The sequence below is a fragment of the Octopus sinensis genome, linkage group LG2 (genome assembly GCF_006345805.1).
Source record: "Octopus sinensis linkage group LG2, ASM634580v1, whole genome shotgun sequence".
Classification (NCBI taxonomy): Eukaryota; Metazoa; Mollusca; class Cephalopoda; order Octopoda; family Octopodidae; genus Octopus; species Octopus sinensis.
The window spans coordinates 2022864-2044394 of NC_042998.1; the positions used below are offsets into that span (position 1 = coordinate 2022864).

Here is a 21531-nt window from a genome sequence, read left to right on the forward strand (position 1 = left end):
CAGCAGGGATCACCACCCCTGCCGGAGCCTCGTGGAGCTTTTTAGGTGTTTTCGCTCAATAAACACAACGCCCGGTCTGGGAGTCACGACCGCGAGTCCGCTGCCCTAACCACTAGGCCATTGCGCCTCCACATATTACTATGTACTGACATGTATTTTATCATTTTCTTGTAACTCACTCCTCATCCACGGTTTATTCTAGCTTTTATATTGGGTGATTTGTTTTATTTAGCCTGGAAAATGTCTTTGTCAATGAATATCCCTTATTTTCATTTTTTATTCATGCTGATGGAGAGTCTAGTGAATATTTTTGTATTCCTTGTACTGAACATATCATTATTTCTTTATCATTAGATAATAAATGAAAGGAAACAATGAAAATTGTCAGAAATGTATTTAAAAGACTTTTGCCCTTTGTTTTTCTAACAAATATTACAATTTGGAAAAGAAGCCCTAACTTTGACAGCATACATATATTTTCTTATTTGTTTGCCGTAATGTTTAGGGATAGTAAATGCACATGCTAGTAATCTGTTGGTCATCTTCTATTGTTACTGGTATACATATTGTGGTACATGTGCTTTTATTCTGTTCTCAGCAGGTAATATTATGACCATCTGTATTAGTTATAATGTTACCTGCAACAGATGCCTATCCTGTCATCAACACTTGTATGTTTCCAAATATAATGTTCCTCTTTGAACATGTTTTCATGGAGAACTGGATACAAATGGTGTCGTTTACATGAAAATGAAACTTAATCACAACTATCATACAATCTTGAGACATGAAGCCTGCATACATACATACACACACACACAACATACATATATATACACACACACACATACACTCACATTCTTTCCACTTGGTGTCAGTTATAAAGTTTGTTGAAAGAAGCCCTGACTTTGAGAGCATACAAAAATTTTGTTATGTTGTATTGTTAAGTGCTATTAAAAATGCACTTGCTAGTAATCTACTGGATATATTCTTGTTGTTATTGGTTACTATTCAATGTGCTACATGTTAAGTTCATCACAATACAGACTGAGTGAAATGAAATTAGATACTCCATGGATTAATTTTTTGAAAATCTCCATGTGATCCATGATTCGTGTCTTCTTAAGTCTGTAGAATATTTTTAGCTTCAAGGAATATCTCTTATTTTCATTCCTCATACTGAAAGAGGGTCTTGTAAATGTTTTTACAGAACACATCATTAGATAATTAAAAACACGAAGTAATTTAGTGTGGAATTATAATTTAGTGATAGTTCATTTGCATTGCTATTTGGTGGGAATATATTCGAAAGAATTTGCTGTTATCAAAGGTTTTAAACTGATTTTCAAACAAAAATTGAAATTTGGAAGGAAAAGAAAACCCTAACTATGTCCCATACTTATATTTTCTTATTTGTTATGCCGTGTGGTCAGGGACAGTAAATGCACATGCTAGTAATCTACTGGCTATGATTTAATTGTTACTGGTATACACTAACTGTGCTACATGTATGTTTATTCTGTTGCCATCAGTATTGGTTTATTATTGAATCTTCATTATTTTTCATTGTCGTTTTTTGTTTGCTTTTCTATGTTATCATGCTTCCAGTAGGTGTTTTTGGGGCAGTGTTTTGTGGTGCTAACCCCTGTAGTTGCTGTCTAAAAGCTTTATATTGCATGAATTTATCATACTCATCCACGTTTTAACATCTTTTCCATGCCTGCATGGATTAGATACAGTTCATCATTTCTACAAGAGATGCCTGTCCAGTAATCAACACATGCCTGTTTCCAAATATATTTCTCTCTCAGTTTATTATAGTTTTTATATTGGGTAATTTCTCTTTGTAATATTTAAGTTCATCACATTAGAGACTGAGTATAATGAAATTAGATACTCTATGGATTAATTTTTTGAAAAGCATCGTGTGATCCATGATTAACCATATTTAGTCTAGGATATTTTTAGCTTCAATAAATATCTCTTATTATACTGATAGAGGGTCTTGTAAATATTTTTGAATAGAAGAAATAGATTTCTTCTACAGAACACATTAGATAATAAAAAATATGAAGTAATTTAGTGTGGAATTATAATTTAGTGATAATTCATTTGCATTGCTATTTGGTAGGAATATACTTGGAAGAATTTGCTGTTATCAAAGGTTTTAAACTGTTTTTCCAACAAATATTGAAATTTGGAAGGAAAAGAAAACCCTAACTATGTCCCATACTTATATTTTCTTATTTGTTATGCCGTGTGGTCAGGGACAGTAAATGCACATGCTAGTAATCTACTGGCTATGATTTAATTGTTACTGGTATACACTAACTGTGCTACATGTTTGTTTATTCTGTTGCCATCAGTATTGGTTTATTATTGAATCTTCATTATTTTTCATTGTCGTTTTTTGTTTGCTTTTCTATGTTATCATGCTTCCAATATGTGTTTTTGGGGCAGTGTTTTGTGGTGCTAACCCCTGTAGTTGCTGTCTAAAAGCTTTATATTGCATGAATTTATCATACTCATCCACGTTTTAACTTTTTTTCCATGCCTGCATGGATTAGATAAAGTTCATCATAGCAGAATATAATTGAAACTCATGAAGCGTGTATTTTGGTCAGAAATATAGTAACGAAAGGGCTTGTAGCGAACTTAGTGAGCGAATATCTTCTCTTGTACTTTCGGGGTACAAGAAAGCAATCACTAGCCGTTGCTTTAATAATCCAGAATTCTACCAGTCAGAAACAACAAGACGCAGACGTAAAATATATATATATACTACTTTATTCTCTTTCTTGGTAACAATAACAATAAGTGGTTATCTGATGTCCTTGGTTCGGGGCGCGCAAGGCTGAAAGTTAATCGATTGTAATATTTACAATATTCAGCCGCTAAAACCAGAACGGGTTCAAGATGGCGTCGAACAGGGAGACGATGTTGGTCTGCAACAATCTGGTTAAAGGCCTTTTGGTAAGGACTGCTAGAAGCAAGTTCGAACGGAGAGAAAATATGCGTGACCGCCTCCTTCAGTCGCAGCTGTCCCAAGTCCCCGCTGACTGCTGCCAGTGGTCAAACGTTCTACGACCCCCTTGCCTCGGCTAACTGCTACGTAGGCAAAAGGGTTCTTCTTCCGGTGCTTCGCGCATGCGCGAGAGGGCCCTTCCTCTCTCTGCCTTGGTAAAGGCACCAACACGCGCGAAATACAAATGGATGGTGCGCTAGCGCGCCGTTGTAATATCACTTGCAGGCTAAAGAAGTGGCTACTGATTTCACTTGAGTATTAATTCTTAGTCCTATGATAACTGTGAATGAAAGAACAAACTCTCTTTCATCATTAAGATATCCTTGAATGCTTCATCCGCAATATGAAGCCATCGAATGTTAATCTGCAACTAAAATTGTCAATCATTAGAATAAGAGATTTTGCTCTTAAGTTTTCAACTTTTTCTGACAAATATTGAAATTTGGTGGGGGAGAAAAACCCCTAACTTTTGACAGCATGCATATATTTTCTTATTTGTTATGCCGTAATGTTTAGGGATAGTAAATGCACATGCATCTACTGGTTATATTCTAATTGTTACTGGTACATATACTGTGCTACATGTGTTGTTTTACTTTATTCTATTGTCAGCAAGTAATATTATGACCATCTGCATTGGTTTATTCTAGAATCTCTCTTTTTTGTTCATCATTTTTATGTCTTTTCCATGTTGTCATGATTTCAATGGAAATTTTTTCAGCAGTTTTTTCTGGTACTAACCCTTGTAGTTGCTGTCAGGAAGCTTTTTATTGCATGAATTTGTCCTATTTTGCAGACCCATGTTTGCATGGGTCCTGCAAAATTACATTGGCACAAATTTTCTACAGCTTCACCGATTTCCAAATAGATATTTTTCTATCTCATAGTACATACAAGAATGGCTTTCATTTCTTTAATGGTGTCATACCACTTTCTATTGGGCTGCTGTATTTTTCATGCATCTGTTTGGGAAAACTGCTCTTCAAAATCTTATCTCATTTTTGTGAGGGTCTTGGCAGCATATAAGTCAGTTATAAAATTTGTTGAAAAATCCCTGACTTTGAGAGCATAAGGATATTGTGTTGTATAGTTTAGAGATAAGTGTAAGAGGTTGGGTCTGGCAAGTTTGAATATAGAAGAGCTAGAATATTTGAACTAGATGTCTAATGCTAAATTACATACATACACACATACTAAACCACGTACTAACTGTTACTTTCTCAGATGCAGCATGGAATTTTGTCAGTGAACAGGTCGTGCTCTCAGAGCGACGAAAATATTTTGGCAAATTAAATTTAAATGTTGAAGTGAATCTAACGGTTTTTGTGTGTTTCTTATAAACACCTTCCATGCTGCAATTGTTTTAAAAGATCATTTTGAAATAATAATTTCACCTACTAAACATTTAGATGATAAATGATATGAAATAATTTAGAAATAGTGTAGATCTGAAGTGTATACTGATATTCATCTGCATTGCCTTTCATTGGAAATGTACTTAAAAGATTTTGCTAAGTTTTAAACTGTTTTTCTAACAGAAGTTGAAGTTGGGGAGAAGCCCTGACAATGAACCATACATATATTTATATATATATGTTGTGCCGTGCGTTCAGGGACAGTAAGTGCACATGCTAGTAATCGACTGGCTATGATCTAATTGTTACTGGTATACACTAACTGTGCTACATGTATGTTTATTCTGTTGCCATCAGTATTGGTTTATTATTGAATCTTCATTATTTTTCATTGTCGTCTTTTGTTTGCTTTTCTATGTTATCATGCTTCCAGTAGGTGTTTTTGGGGCAGTGTTTTGTGGTGCTAACCCCTGTAGTTGCTGTCTAAAGGCTTTATATTGCATGAATTTATCATACTCATCCACGTTTTAACATCTTTTCCATGCCTGCATGGATTAGATACAGTTCATCATTTCTACAAGAGATGCCTGTCCAGTAATCAACACATGCCTGTTTCCAAATATATTTCTCTCTCAGTTTATTATAGTTTTTATATTGGGTAATTTCTCTTTGTAATATTTAAGTTCATCACATTAGAGACTGAGTATAATGAAATTAGATAGTCTAGGATATTTTTAGCTTCAATAAATATCTCTTATTATACTGATAGAGGGTCTTGTAAATATTTTTGAATAGAAGAAATAGATTTCTTCTACAGAACACATTAGATAATAAAAAATATGATGTAATTTAGTGTGGAATTATAATTTAGTGATAATTCATTTGCATTGCTATTTGGTAGGAATATACTTGGAAGAATTTGCTGTTATCAAAGGTTTTAAACTGTTTTTCCAACAAATATTGAAATTTGGAAGGAAAAGAAAACCCTAACTATGTCCCATGCTTATATTTTCTTATTTGTTATGCCGTGTGGTCAGGGACAGTAAATGCACATGCTAGTAATCTACTGGCTATGATTTAATTGTTACTGGTATACACTAACTGTGCTACATGTTTGTTTATTCTGTTGCCATCAGTATTGGTTTATTATTGAATGTTCATTATTTTTCATTGTCGTTTTTTGTTTGCTTTTCTATGTTATCATGCTTCCAATATGTGCTTTTGGGGCAGTGTTTTGTGGTGCTAACCCCTGTAGTTGCTGTCTAAAAGCTTTATATTGCATGAATTTATCATACTCGTCCACGTTTTAACTTTTTTTCCATGCCTGCATGGATTAGATAAAGTTCATCATAGCAGAATATAATTGAAATTCATGAGGGGTGTATTTTGGTCAGAAATATAGTAATGAAAGGGCTAAAGAAGTGGCTACTGATTTCACTTGAGTATTAATTCTTAGTCCTATGATAACTGTGAATGAAAGAACAAACTCTCTTTCATCATTAAGATATCCTTGAATGCTTCATCCGCAATATGAAGCCATCGAATGTTAATCTGCAACTAAAATTGTCAATCATTAGAATAAGAGATTTTGCTCTTAAGTTTTCAACTTTTTCTGACAAATATTGAAATTTGGTGGGGGAGAAAAACCCCTAACTTTTGACAGCATGCATATATTTTCTTATTTGTTATGCCGTAATGTTTAGGGATAGTAAATGCACATGCATCTACTGGTTATATTCTAATTGTTACTGGTACATATACTGTGCTACATGTGTTGTTTTACTTTATTCTATTGTCAGCAAGTAATATTATGACCATCTGCATTGGTTTATTCTAGAATCTCTTTTTTTGTTCATCATTTTTATGTCTTTTCCATGTTGTCATGATTTCAATGGAAATTTTTTCAGCAGTTTTTTCTGGTACTAACCCTTGTAGTTGCTGTCAGGAAGCTTTTTATTGCATGAATTTGTCCTATTTTGCAGACCCATGTTTGCATGGGTCCTGCAAAATTACATTGGCACAAATTTTCTACAGCTTCACCGATTTCCAAATAGATATTTTTCTATCTCATAGTACATACAAGAATGGCTTTCATTTCTTTAATGGTGTCATACCACTTTCTATTGGGCTGCTGTATTTTTCATGCATCTGTTTGGGAAAACTGCTCTTCAAAATCTTATCTCATTTTTGTGAGGGTCTTGGCAGCATATAAGTCAGTTATAAAATTTGTTGAAAAATCCCTGACTTTGAGAGCATAAGGATATTGTGTTGTATAGTTTAGAGATAAGTGTAAGAGGTTGGGTCTGGCAAGTTTGAATATAGAAGAGCTAGAATATTTGAACTAGATGTCTAATGCTAAATTACATACATACACACATACTAAACCACGTACTAACTGTTACTTTCTCAGATGCAGCATGGAATTTTGTCAGTGAACAGGTCGTGCTCTCAGAGCGACGAAAATATTTGGCAAATTAAATTTAAATGTTGAAGTGAATCTAACGGTTTTTGTGTGTTTCTTATAAACACCTTCCATGCTGCAATTGTTTTAAAAGATCATTTTGAAATAATAATTTCACCTACTAAACATTTAGATGATAAATGATATGAAATAATTTAGAAATAGTGTAGATCTGAAGTGTATACTGATATTCATCTGCATTGCCTTTCATTGGAAATGTACTTAAAAGATTTTGCTAAGTTTTAAACTGTTTTTCTAACAGAAGTTGAAGTTGGGGAGAAGCCCTGACAATGAACCATACATATATTTATATATATATGTTGTGCCGTGCGTTCAGGGACAGTAAGTGCACATGCTAGTAATCGACTGGCTATGATCTAATTGTTACTGGTATACACTAACTGTGCTACATGTATGTTTATTCTGTTGCCATCAGTATTGGTTTATTATTGAATCTTCATTATTTTTCATTGTCGTCTTTTGTTTGCTTTTCTATGTTATCATGCTTCCAGTAGGTGTTTTTGGGGCAGTGTTTTGTGGTGCTAACCCCTGTAGTTGCTGTCTAAAGGCTTTATATTGCATGAATTTATCATACTCATCCACGTTTTAACATCTTTTCCATGCCTGCATGGATTAGATACAGTTCATCATTTCTACAAGAGATGCCTGTCCAGTAATCAACACATGCCTGTTTCCAAATATATTTCTCTCTCAGTTTATTATAGTTTTATATTGGGTAATTTCTCTTTGTAATATTTAAGTTCATCACATTAGAGACTGAGTATAATGAAATTAGATACTCTATGGATAATTTTTTGAAAAGCATCATGTGATCCATGATTAACCATATTTAGTCTAGGATATTTTTAGCTTCAATAAATATCTCTTATTATACTGATAGAGGGTCTTGTAAATATTTTTGAATAGAAGAAATAGATTTCTTCTACAGAACACATCATTAGATAATAAAAAATATGATGTAATTTAGTGTGGAATTATAATTTAGTGATAATTCATTTGCATTGCTATTTGGTAGGAATATACTTGGAAGAATTTGCTGTTATCAAAGGTTTTAAACTGTTTTTCCAACAAATATTGAAATTTGGAAGGAAAAGAAAACCCTAACTATGTCCCATGCTTATATTTTCTTATTTGTTATGCCGTGTGGTCAGGGACAGTAAATGCACATGCTAGTAATCTACTGGCTATGATTTAATTGTTACTGGTATACACTAACTGTGCTACATGTTTGTTTATTCTGTTGCCATCAGTATTGGTTTATTATTGAATCTTCATTATTTTTCATTGTCGTTTTTTGTTTGCTTTTCTATGTTATCATGCTTCCAATATGTGCTTTTGGGCAGTGTTTTGTGGTGCTAACCCCTGTAGTTGCTGTCTAAAAGCTTTATATTGCATGAATTTATCATACTCGTCCACGTTTTAACTTTTTTTCCATGCCTGCATGGATTAGATAAAGTTCATCATAGCAGAATATAATTGAAATTCATGAGGGGTGTATTTTGGTCAGAAATATAGTAATGAAAGGGCTAAAGAAGTGGCTACTGATTTCACTTGAGTATTAATTCTTAGTCCTATGATAACTGTGAATGAAAGAACAAACTCTCTTTCATCATTAAGATATCCTTGAATGCTTCATCCGCAATATGAAGCCATCGAATGTTAATCTGGAACTAAAATTGTCAATCATTAGAATAAGAGATTTTGCTCTTAAGTTTTCAACTTTTTCTGACAAATATTGAAATTTGGTGGGGGAGAAAAACCCCTAACTTTTGACAGCATGCATATATTTTCTTATTTGTTATGCCGTAATGTTTAGGGATAGTAAATGCACATGCATCTACTGGTTATATTCTAATTGTTACTGGTACATATACTGTGCTACATGTGTTGTTTTACTTTATTCTATTGTCAGCAAGTAATATTATGACCATCTGCATTGGTTTATTCTAGAATCTCTCTTTTTTGTTCATCATTTTTATGTCTTTTCCATGTTGTCATGATTTCAATGGAAATTTTTTCAGCAGTTTTTTCTGGTACTAACCCTTGTAGTTGCTGTCAGGAAGCTTTTTATTGCATGAATTTGTCCTATTTTGCAGACCCATGTTTGCATGGGTCCTGCAAAATTACATTGGCACAAATTTTCTACAGCTTCACCGATTTCCAAATAGATATTTTTCTATCTCATAGTACATACAAGAATGGCTTTCATTTCTTTAATGGTGTCATACCACTTTCTATTGGGCTGCTGTATTTTTCATGCATCTGTTTGGGAAAACTGCTCTTCAAAATCTTCTCTCATTTTTGTGAGGGTTTTGGCAGCATATAAGTCAGTTATAAAATTTGTTGAAAAATCCCTGACTTTGAGAGCATAAGGATATTGTGTTGTATAGTTTAGAGATAAGTGTAAGAGGTTGGGTCTGGCAAGTTTGAATATAAAAGAGCTAGAATATTTGAACTAGATGTCTAATGCTAAATTACATACATACACACATACATACCACGTACTAACTGTTACTTTCTCAGATGCAGCATGGAATTTTGTCAGTGAACAGGTCGTGCTCTCAGAGCGACGAAAATATTTTGGCAAATTAAATTTAAATGTTGAAGTGAATCTAACGGTTTTGTGTGTTTCTTATAAACACCTTCCATGCTGCAATTGTTTTAAAAGATCATTTTGAAATAATAATTTCACCTACTAAACATTTAGATGATAAATGATATGAAATAATTTAGAAATAGTGTAGATCTGAAGTGTAAACTGATATTCATCTGCATTGCCTTTCATTGGAAATGTACTTAAAAGATTTTGCTAAGTTTTAAACTGTTTTTCTAACAGAAGTTGAAGTTGGGGAGAAGCCCTGACAATGAACCATACATATATTTATATATATGTTGTGCCGTGCGTTCAGGGACAGTAAGTGCACATGCTAGTAATCGACTGGCTATGATCTAATTGTTACTGGTATACACTAACTGTGCTACATGTATGTTTATTCTGTTGCCATCAGTATTGGTTTATTATTGAATCTTCATTATTTTTCATTGTCGTCTTTTGTTTGCTTTTCTATGTTATCATGCTTCCAGTAGGTGTTTTTGGGGCAGTGTTTTGTGGTGCTAACCCCTGTAGTTGCTGTCTAAAAGCTTTATATTGCATGAATTTATCATACTCATCCACGTTTTAACATCTTTTCCATGCCTGCATGGATTAGATACAGTTCATCATTTCTACAAGAGATGCCTGTCCAGTAATCAACACATGCCTGTTTCCAAATATATTTCTCTCTCAGTTTATTATAGTTTTTATATTGGGTAATTTCTCTTTGTAATATTTAAGTTCATCACATTAGAGACTGAGTATAATGAAATTAGATACTCTATGGATTAATTTTTTGAAAAGCATCATGTGATCCATGATTAACCATATTTAGTCTAGGATATTTTTAGCTTCAATAAATATCTCTTATTATACTGATAGAGGGTCTTGTAAATATTTTTGAATAGAAGAAATAGATTTCTTCTACAGAACACATCATTAGATAATAAAAATATGATGTAATTTAGTGTGGAATTAATATAATTTAGTGATAATTCATTTGCATTGCTATTTGGTAGGAATATACTTGGAAGAATTTGCTGTTATCAAAGGTTTTAAACTGTTTTTCCAACAAATATTGAAATTTGGAAGGAAAAGAAAACCCTAACTATGTCCCATGCTTATATTTTCTTATTTGTTATGCCGTGTGGTCAGGGACAGTAAATGCACATGCTAGTAATCTACTGGCTATGATTTAATTGTTACTGGTATACACTAACTGTGCTACATGTTTGTTTATTCTGTTGCCATCAGTATTGGTTTATTATTGAATCTTCATTATTTTTCATTGTCGTTTTTTGTTTGCTTTTCTATGTTATCATGCTTCCAATATGTGCTTTTGGGGCAGTGTTTTGTGGTGCTAACCCCTGTAGTTGCTGTCTAAAAGCTTTATATTGCATGAATTTATCATACTCATCCACGTTTTAACTTTTTTTCCATGCCTGCATGGATTAGATAAAGTTCATCATAGCAGAATATAATTGAAACTCATGAGGGGTGTATTTTGGTCAGAAATATAGTAACGAAAGGGCTTGTAACGAACTTAGTGAGCGAATATCTTCTCTTGTACTTTCGGGGTACAAGAAAGCAATCACTAGCCGTTGCTTTAATAATCCAGAATTCTACCAGTCAGAAACAACAAGACGCAGATGTAAAATATATATATATACTACTTTATTCTCTTTCTTGGTAACAATAACGATAAGTGGTTATCTGATGTCCTTGGTTCGGGGCGCGCAAGGCTGAAAGTTAATCGATTGTAATATTTACAATATTCAGCCGCTAAAACCAGAACGGGTTCAAGATGGCGTCGAACAGGGAGACGATGTTGGTCTGCAACAATCTGGTTAAAGGCCTTTTGGTAAGGACTGCTAGAAGCAAGTTCGAACGGAGAGAAAATATGCGTGACCGCCTCCTTCAGTCGCAGCTGTCCCAAGTCCCCGCTGACTGCTGCCAGTGGTCAAACGTTCTACGACCCCCTTGCCTCGGCTAACTGCTACGTAGGCAAAAGGGTTCTTCTTCCAGTGCTTCGCGCATGCGCGAGAGGGCCCTTCCTCTCTCTGCCTTGGTAAAGGCACCAACACGCGCGAAATACAAATGGACGGTGCGCGAGCGCGCGCCGTTATAGGATCACTACAGGCTAAAGAAGTGGCTACTGATTTCACTTGAGTATTAATTCTTAGTCCTATGATAACTGTGAATGAAAGAACAAACTCTCTTTCATCATTAAGATATCCTTGAATGCTTCATCCGCAATATGAAGCCATCGAATGTTAATCTGGAACTAAAATTGTCAATCATTAGAATAAGAGATTTTGCTCTTAAGTTTTCAACTTTTTCTGACAAATATTGAAATTTGGTGGGGGAGAAAAACCCCTAACTTTTGACAGCATGCATATATTTTCTTATTTGTTATGCCGTAATGTTTAGGGATAGTAAATGCACATGCATCTACTGGTTATATTCTAATTGTTACTGGTACATATACTGTGCTACATGTGTTGTTTTACTTTATTCTATTGTCAGCAAGTAATATTATGACCATCTGCATTGGTTTATTCTAGAATCTCTCTTTTTTGTTCATCATTTTTATGTCTTTTCCATGTTGTCATGATTTCAATGGAAATTTTTTCAGCAGTTTTTTCTGGTACTAACCCTTGTAGTTGCTGTCAGGAAGCTTTTTATTGCATGAATTTGTCCTATTTTGCAGACCCATGTTTGCATGGGTCCTGCAAAATTACATTGGCACAAATTTTCTACAGCTTCACCGATTTCCAAATAGATATTTTTCTATCTCATAGTACATACAAGAATGGCTTTCATTTCTTTAATGGTGTCATACCACTTTCTATTGGGCTGCTGTATTTTTCATGCATCTGTTTGGGAAAACTGCTCTTCAAAATCTTCTCTCATTTTTGTGAGGGTTTTGGCAGCATATAAGTCAGTTATAAAATTTGTTGAAAAAACCCTGACTTTGAGAGCATAAGGATATTGTGTTGTATAGTTTAGAGATAAGTGTAAGAGGTTGGGTCTGGCAAGTTTGAATATAAAAGAGCTAGAATATTTGAACTAGATGTCTAATGCTAAATTACATACATACACACATACATACCACGTACTAACTGTTACTTTCTCAGATGCAGCATGGAATTTTGTCAGTGAACAGGTCGTGCTCTCAGAGCGACGAAAATATTTTGGCAAATTAAATTTAAATGTTGAAGTGAATCTAACGGTTTTTGTGTGTTTCTTATAAACACCTTCCATGCTGCAATTGTTTTAAAAGATCATTTTGAAATAATAATTTCACCTACTAAACATTTAGATGATAAATGATATGAAATAATTTAGAAATAGTGTAGATCTGAAGTGTAAACTGATATTCATCTGCATTGCCTTTCATTGGAAATGTACTTAAAAGATTTTGCTAAGTTTTAAACTGTTTTTCTAACAGAAGTTGAAGTTGGGGAGAAGCCCTGACAATGAACCATACATATATTTATATATATATGTTGTGCCGTGCGTTCAGGGACAGTAAGTGCACATGCTAGTAATCGACTGGCTATGATCTAATTGTTACTGGTATACACTAACTGTGCTACATGTATGTTTATTCTGTTGCCATCAGTATTGGTTTATTATTGAATCTTCATTATTTTTCATTGTCGTCTTTTGTTTGCTTTTCTATGTTATCATGCTTCCAGTAGGTGTTTTTGGGGCAGTGTTTTGTGGTGCTAACCCCTGTAGTTGCTGTCTAAAAGCTTTATATTGCATGAATTTATCATACTCGTCCACGTTTTAACATCTTTTCCATGCCTGCATGGATTAGATAAAGTTCATTGTGGCAGATTTTCTACAAGGCAGGCCTGTCCAGTAATCGACACTTGCCTGTTTCCAAATATATTGCTCTTTGGCTGGACGTGTGTCAGTACATGAAAACATATGCACAAAGTTGTAAGGATATCTATGCATATAAAGCTGAGAAAGTATGTATCACTAAAACTCTAGAACTACTCAGCCGATTTCATTTAAATTTTACACATACACTGCATAGGGTCTATAGAGTGTCATGGGCTAAAATAATTTTCCACCTTCTTGCCTAATGCGAGTCTCGAGCAATCTTTTAGCCTGTTTCAGTATTATGAGTCAAAAGTGAAACAATAACATCTCTATTGTAATGTGAGATACTAGTTTCATATCATATACATAGTGAAACTATTATCTCACATTACATATATACATACATACTTGCATACGTATACATATGTGTGTGTACATATGTATATATATATATATATACACACACACACATATATAAAATATATGAAATATTACTATCTAAAACACCATACAGTAGGCATTTATCTTCCTAGTCCTATGCAAAATTAGGCATTTGCCCCATGACCGTTATGAAGGACTAAGCACAATCTCTTTGTAAAATATTTTTTTTAATAATAGGGTTCATATCTTGAATGTACACAGTATTTTCCAGAAAACATTTATTGGTCATATGTTGGAATTGGGTGTTTCACCTACATTGTTTATACAAGAAAGGCTTTCATTTCTTCAATGGCTTCATACCTTTTTCTGTTGCAGTGCTGTCTCTTCTAATTATCTTCTATGTTTGACTCTTCAACCATAATTTCCTGTTATTGTTCAAAGAGAGAAATATTTTTTAAAATTTACTTCTGCGTTCTCTTTTTTTGTGTGTCCTGGTATCATTTATTAAAACTCTGGAATATTTATATCCTATCAGCTGCTTCCTTTGTTTGCATAAATTACTTTACTTTCACTTTCATTACCATTACTTCAAGTCTCCTCTACAGTAAAAGAATATTTTCTCTCTCTGTTTTCAACATGCTGAAAGAAAAATACAATCAAGGAAAGAAACCCTGACCTTGAGAGCATACAAATATTTTGTTATGTCGTATAGTTTAGGGATACTAAATGCACTTGCTAGTAATCTACTGGGTATATTCTAGTTGTTACTACTCACTGTGCTACATGTTAGTATTACTATGTACTGATACATGTTGATTGTTTTCTTGTGGATTTTATTGCTTCTTTATTATAGTTTTTATATTGACTAATTTCTTTTTGTAAACTTTAAATTTTTGATTTTGTTACAATACGTAGGGTGTGTAACAACAAACTAGATACTCAATGGAAAATCTTTTGAAGATGGTACTGGCATCCATGGGCCGTCTTGTGTTAGCTAATATTTTCTATTTAACTCGTAGAATATTTTCTCTAAATGAATACTTCTTTCTTTTCATTTCTTGTTTATCCTGTGAGAGAGTCTTATAAATATATTTGATATTATGTCCTTTTAATTTTCATTTTAGTTTAAAGAAGTGGCTACTGATTTCACTAGAATATTCTTAGTCCTATGATAACTGTGAATGAAAAAACAAACTCTCTTTCATCATTAAGATATCCTTGAATGCTTCATCCGCAATATGAAGCCATCGAATGTTAATCTGGAACTAAAATTGTCAATCATTAGAATAAGAGATTTTGCTCTTAAGTTTTCAACTTTTTCTGACAAATATTGAAATTTGGTGGGGGAGAAAAACCCCTAACTTTTGACAGCATGCATATATTTTCTTATTTGTTATGCCGTAATGTTTAGGGATAGTAAATGCACATGCATCTACTGGTTATATTCTAATTGTTACTGGTACATATACTGTGCTACATGTGTTGTTTTATTTTATTCTATTGTCAGCAAGTAATATTATGACCATCTGCATTGGTTTATTCTAGAATCTCTTTTTTTGTTCATCATTTTTATGTCTTTTCCATGTTGTCATGATTTCAATGGAAATTTTTTCAGCAGTTTTTTCTGGTACTAACCCTTGTAGTTGCTGTCAGGAAGCTTTTTATTGCATGAATTTGTCCTATTTTGCAGACCCATGTTTGCATGGGTCCTGCAAAATTACATTGGCACAAATTTTCTACAGCTTCACCGATTTCCAAATAGATATTTTTCTATCTCATAGTACATACAAGAATGGCTTTCATTTCTTTAATGGTGTCATACCACTTTCTATTGGGCTGCTGTATTTTTCATGCATCTGTTTGGGAAAACTGCTCTTCAAAATCTTCTCTCATTTTTGTGAGGGTTTTGGCAGCATATAAGTCAGTTATAAAATTTGTTGAAAAATCCCTGACTTTGAGAGCATAAGGATATTGTGTTGTATAGTTTAGAGATAAGTGTAAGAGGTTGGGTCTGGCAAGTTTGAATATAAAAGAGCTAGAATATTTGAACTAGATGTCTAATGCTAAATTACATACATACACACATACATACCACGTACTAACTGTTACTTTCTCAGATGCAGCATGGAATTTTGTCAGTGAACAGGTCGTGCTCTCAGAGCGACGAAAATATTTTGGCAAATTAAATTTAAATGTTGAAGTGAATCTAACGGTTTTGTGTGTTTCTTATAAACACCTTCCATGCTGCAATTGTTTTAAAAGATCATTTTGAAATAATAATTTCACCTACTAAACATTTAGATGATAAATGATATGAAATAATTTAGAAATAGTGTAGATCTGAAGTGTAAACTGATATTCATCTGCATTGCCTTTCATTGGAAATGTACTTAAAAGATTTTGCTAAGTTTTAAACTGTTTTTCTAACAGAAGTTGAAGTTGGGGAGAAGCCCTGACAATGAACCATACATATATTTATATATATATGTTGTGCCGTGCGTTCAGGGACAGTAAGTGCACATGCTAGTAATCGACTGGCTATGATCTAATTGTTACTGGTATACACTAACTGTGCTACATGTATGTTTATTCTGTTGCCAACAACTAATAATATGCCTGTCTCTCATAATCATCGTTTAATGTCTATGTTCCTTGCTGGCATTGTCTGGAGAGTTCAGCAGGGTCTGATGGATCCAAAGATGGTATCATCCACCAGTGCCTGCTTGGGCTTGGATGTCCTTCTCAACACTAACCCTGTTACAATGTATACTGGGTGCTTTCCCACACCACAAGCAACCATGCAGCTCACAAGAGTACAAAACTTGGGCAAGAGCAGGTCTTTGTTGTAGAGGAGCTCCAATTGCTCCTCATTGAAGGGAGAGTGAGAATGAATCAGTATTTACGACAAAGCGATAGATATTGGTGATGCGGTATCCAGGTGGTACTTAGTAGGGTGAGGTGAGTGGCGATAGAGAAACTAGGTGTTTGTGTAGGGTAGCAGTTTGCAAGAGTTTGTTGGGGACAATATCTGCAAAAAATTACTTTTTAAAATCAATGTCTGCCTTATCTCGTTTTTGTGGGGGTCCTTGCATCAGTCCTCAACACTCAGAAATTTATTTACAATTTAATTTTCACGGCCAGTGTTTCAAATGTCATCTAGCATAAAATTTAAGACATTTTCCTTCAATATTTTCAACATGCCGAAAAAGAAAACATTCAAATTTACCTTAAACCCAAATCGAGTCAAATGTAGCAGAAGTCATTCACTATGAATGTGTGAGGCAGAAAAAAATTACTCAAACTGTCAAATGTTTATGTGCCAAATTGTAAAATGATGCTTGAATTGTCAATAATGAGAAATTTCCATGAAGATTTAAAAGGTTGAGCCTAGTTATGAGATTCATTGTGATGGCTTCAATGGTTAACTTATTTGAATTTTGAAAGAGATCCTGACTTTGACAGCATACACTTATTTTCTTATTTGTTCTGCCGTAGTGCTCAGGGATATTAAATGTACGTGTTAGTAATCCACTAACTTAGTTATTTACTGGTGATTACTAACTGTGCAACAATTACCTTTTAGTAGGTTTCATTATATTATCTTGAGAATATTTTTATATGATCCATATATCTTGTTTCATATGGTGCAAATTTTTCATTTTTTACATAAAAATATTTGTTAGACTAAATGTTTGGGTGTTTAAGCTTTTGTGATCCTTTATAGTATAAAAGCAAAGTAAGTTGATTTGGCATAAATCTGTTTATTAAACCATTAGCATTTAGATTTCTTTGTCAAATGTAATGCTTATTTATTCAATTGTTCTGAATTAATCGTGCATTATCTCTTGGCTGTGAGATTTTGACAGTGTGATTATTATTAGAATGACATTGCAGGGTCGGTGTGAGTGATTAAATCTGGTTGGTTTTAATAATTGTGGTGGATATGGCCAGATTAAATGCTAAAGGGTTGAAGTAATTTCACGAAACTGAAAACAATTGAGATGATATTTCTGCAGCCATAATACATTGTTTTGTCAATAACAGTTACAGTAATTGACTGCAACAAAATGTTTGATTTCTTCTTTAAAATATTTGAAACATGGTACATTTCTCTCAAAAAACATCAAAATACGTTCGGATTATGTAAATATGAAAATTTGTATTTCACTATTAGTGCTTGCATTGGGTCTTTTTGGAAGAATAGTAAAAATGTAGCTTGAAATTTAACGTGATATTTTAACATTTTATGCATCCAAAGGGTAACATTTGCAACCCTTCATTAAAGGGCAAACCATTTGTCAGCTGACAGCATCCTACCTTTTTTTTTTTTTGAGCATGTGAAACAATTTAACTTTTCATAAAGGCATTACTGGACTTGTTGACAAGAAGCCTTTCATTGAATTACATAGGAAGTTGCATATCTCTCATTTTTACGTTTTTTAACAATTTCCCCAAGCACAAGTTGCCTTTTGATTAAAAGTGCAAACTACATTTTGATTTAAAAGCAATTATGAATATATATATAATATATCTAGCTAACACTTAATATTTTCATGTTCATTTTTCCATGAGTTTAGACATGCCTGAAGTCTAGCAAATGGCCATTCATCTCAAATCTGCCATCATCTCAAGTAATACCCAACATTGTAAGATTTTACACCACAATTTTTTTCTCATATCCTTCCTGGTTTTTCTATGTCATAGATTTAACACTTGTGCAAGTTTTAATAAATTTTTGAAGCATATAAGCAATTTTGCCATAATTTAAAGTATTTTGTTGGGGAGAGCTGTTGTTGCTAACTGTTTTTTAGTTCATTCAACTAAACGTCATTTCTCTGTTTTAGGTTTAGTAGAGGGAGCTGGTATTGACCAAATGAGTCCAGAATCAGAAGAAGATTTTATAAAATTTGAAGAAGCATTAAAAGAAAAGATAACAACATTTGAGGTAATATTTTCTATGGTTGTTCTTTTCCTTATATGCATAGACTTTAAAATAAGGTTAAGTAATGTTCTATTAACTGCAGTTTGATGTATAAGCAAAAAGTCTAGTTATGTTAAAACTAGACAGTAAGGTATGTTGAGATATACTTGATGCAATCAGTATCAGTTGTATTTCTAAAATACACCGTTATGTCTCAGTTAAATTTTAAAATAATTGCATGCTTGATTTGGGTCTTTGAAACACCTTATAATGTTTTTATTTTGTGGTGTTTAAAAAAAAGGTACTTTCATGGAATTTTTGTGTGAAAAATAAAGTTAAATCCAGTGCAATGACAGTATTGAAGAATTGTGTACATAAACAGATCCATGCTCACGAAAATTAAATTGAGAGTAGGTGCACCGTGAAGGTTACAATGACATTTTAAATTAAAGAAAAATTCAACCACAAATTTAACACTAAATAAATACACTGATACACAACAAGTGTTTGATCTAGTGAAATCACTAAGAAAATAACAAGATTTACTTCAATAATCTTATATAAATATGAATAGATAAATTTTATTGAACCAGTAAAAATTTTGTAGAGATTGATAACAAAAGTTTTAAGTTCAGCACTTTAAAGTCCTGTTAACAGTGACTTTCTCAAAACAAAGCCGACGTATTGTAAACCACTGAAGAAGCAGTTATCTCATTGTTTTTAATGCCCTTCTTCCCACATTGGCATAAGTTCTACTATAGTATATCATAATGCTAATTGACTGAGTCTGATTTGCCTACTCCCTTCCATTGGGCAGGTCAACATGTCCTAGTTTTTCCTAAATTTTTCATTTAACATTCTTGGCATATAAGCTGTTGACTAGTCAAAGTTGAAGCTGGTATTTAAAGTTAAGACAAATCAGTTAAATCTCACCTAATTCTTTTCTCTTTCTCTCTCTCCAGAAATCACCACACTATACAGCATTTTTAGACAAGCTATTTACAGACCTTATTATTAATGGTAATTATAAACAATTCATTATATTTTTCTCTTAGTGATCACAGATGTGTGCATAAAGCTATTTTTATATTGTGCTAAATTTTTGAACTCTTGTTCAGTATTTAAAAGTTAACTTTTGATGATAGAAGTTGCATGCAACTGGACTTTTTTACCTTATTTTATTTCGTCATGTTTCAGTGTCACTAAAGCTGTGTTGTTTTTAAATATTAGATTTTAGTAGATTTGATTGTAAAATATTTTTTTAATTTTTAATTTAAAATTTTTCTTGCCATTAGTTGAATCTGAGGAAATTAGAAAAATTAATGCATCACTTAGCAGTATGTACCATGAAAAACTGAAACAACAGAAGGTAAATATTCGAATTTTGAATTCAATATGATTTAACTAGACTTTAGCCAACTAAAGCAGCAATGATATTTTTAGATGTGTTAGAATTGTAGCATTAGTCTTCAAGTCACTTTGCACATTAGTACCATAATTCTAACTCCTCTAAAAATGTAGTAACGAGAGCTGTAAAGTAAATGACTTAAATACAATGATTACTGCTTAAAACTTGCTGTTATTTGCTTTATAAATAGTGTTTTGCATAAACATTTAAAAAAAGTTTCATCAACGCTTTTACATCTGATTTTTTCATGCTGGCATGTGTTGGATGAGATTTCTTGTGGCAGTACTATAGGTGCCCTTTCTGACGCCAACCCTTGTGTTCAAGTAAGGGACTTTATTCTACATCTTTGTATGTCAAATGATAAATGTATCTGACTTGTTTATAGCAGGTATGGGCAACATTACCACAAGCAGTGTCATTGCAGACACTAACATACTTACATGTATGTGTGTGTATAACCACACAGCCATGCATTTGCCTGTTATGTTATTTTCAAAATAGTAATCCCAGTTTGTCTAATAGTATTTTTTCTATATTTTTTGAAGCAGCATTTTATTTTACTGTTTTTTTTTCCTCCTCTTTTTAGGAAATTGAGAAAAAGAAGAAAAAGAAAACTAAAGCATCTATAAAGTTTGGTAAAGAAAATGACTTAGATGATATACGCTATGATGATTTTGCAGAAGACTTTATGTAAGAAATATCTGATGTGTGGCTGCCCCTGGTCTGCTGGCTGTGGCTATAGATTGCTACTTAATAATTAATTTGATACTGTCAGCATGATAGAAAGTTTAAAACGGTGGTGGTGGTGCTTGTGGTGGTGTCTGACTTTTGTATTCTTCCACATTGGCGTCACCTTCACCGCTGTTTGATGGAGCATGCAAACTGGAACAATAAATGAAATTGTACATTTAAATAGGTGGGTTAAATAAATCACGATGCTTTTACATGGTGGATGACATCTCAATGGCACTTAACTCATTGGTCTATCTGCCTTGGATGACTTCTCTACTGACTTTGGAACCATTTGTAAAAGAAAGAAATCAATTTACTATTATGTAGAGAATCTTAAAGAAGACCGGCTTAATGGTGCCATTGCTGACAAACATTATCTCAATTCCAGCTCTCTTAATTTCTTCCTCTTTCTTTTCCCCCTCCTCCTCCTCCTATCTCTATTATAAAAATTATTTATAATATAAATATTCTATTAATAAATATTCTCTACGTATGTTTGTTTGTTTACTTCATCAAATGTTTTGTTATGTTTGTAACAGTTTTTAATTATCTTTGCTTATCGGAGAATATTTACCCAACAAAAGTCACTATTTATTTAAAATTGCTATTTTAAAACGATTGTTGACTTTCTAGATGGTCATGGATTCAAACCGTACAGCTCGGTACATCACCTGTTACTAGCAAACCATTGCTTTGACTTAACCTAAACAATACAACAATATCATATAACAGTGATAGTCATTTCTTTTGTTCTGTAGTTTTGATGGCCTTTAGTCCCATAATTTTCAGCACTGCAA

At 33.1% G+C, this 21531-nt stretch overlaps 1 protein-coding gene across 3 annotated transcripts in view; it reads left to right on the forward strand.

Moving 5' to 3' along the window:
* The window catches only part of LOC115229015 (eukaryotic translation initiation factor 3 subunit J-A), a 38766-nt gene extending 17539 nt beyond the window's left edge, over positions 1-21227 (forward strand). Inside the window, exons 6-10 of one of the 3 annotated variants that reach the window (XR_003883290.2) lie at positions 18518-18618; positions 19557-19614; positions 19890-19963; positions 20256-20325; positions 20589-21227. Coding sequence is in view for 2 of the 3 variants with exons in the window: in XM_029799446.2 (XP_029655306.1) it covers positions 18518-18618; positions 19557-19614; positions 19890-19963; positions 20589-20696 (341 nt within the window). In the remaining variant the exon portion in view is untranslated. Of the gene's footprint in view, positions 1-18517; positions 18619-19556; positions 19615-19889; positions 19964-20255; positions 20327-20588 lie in introns of those variants that run through there. The other 2 variants (XM_029799446.2, XM_036511227.1) reach the window with 2 other exon arrangements.
* The last annotated feature ends 304 nt before the right edge of the window (positions 21228-21531 follow it).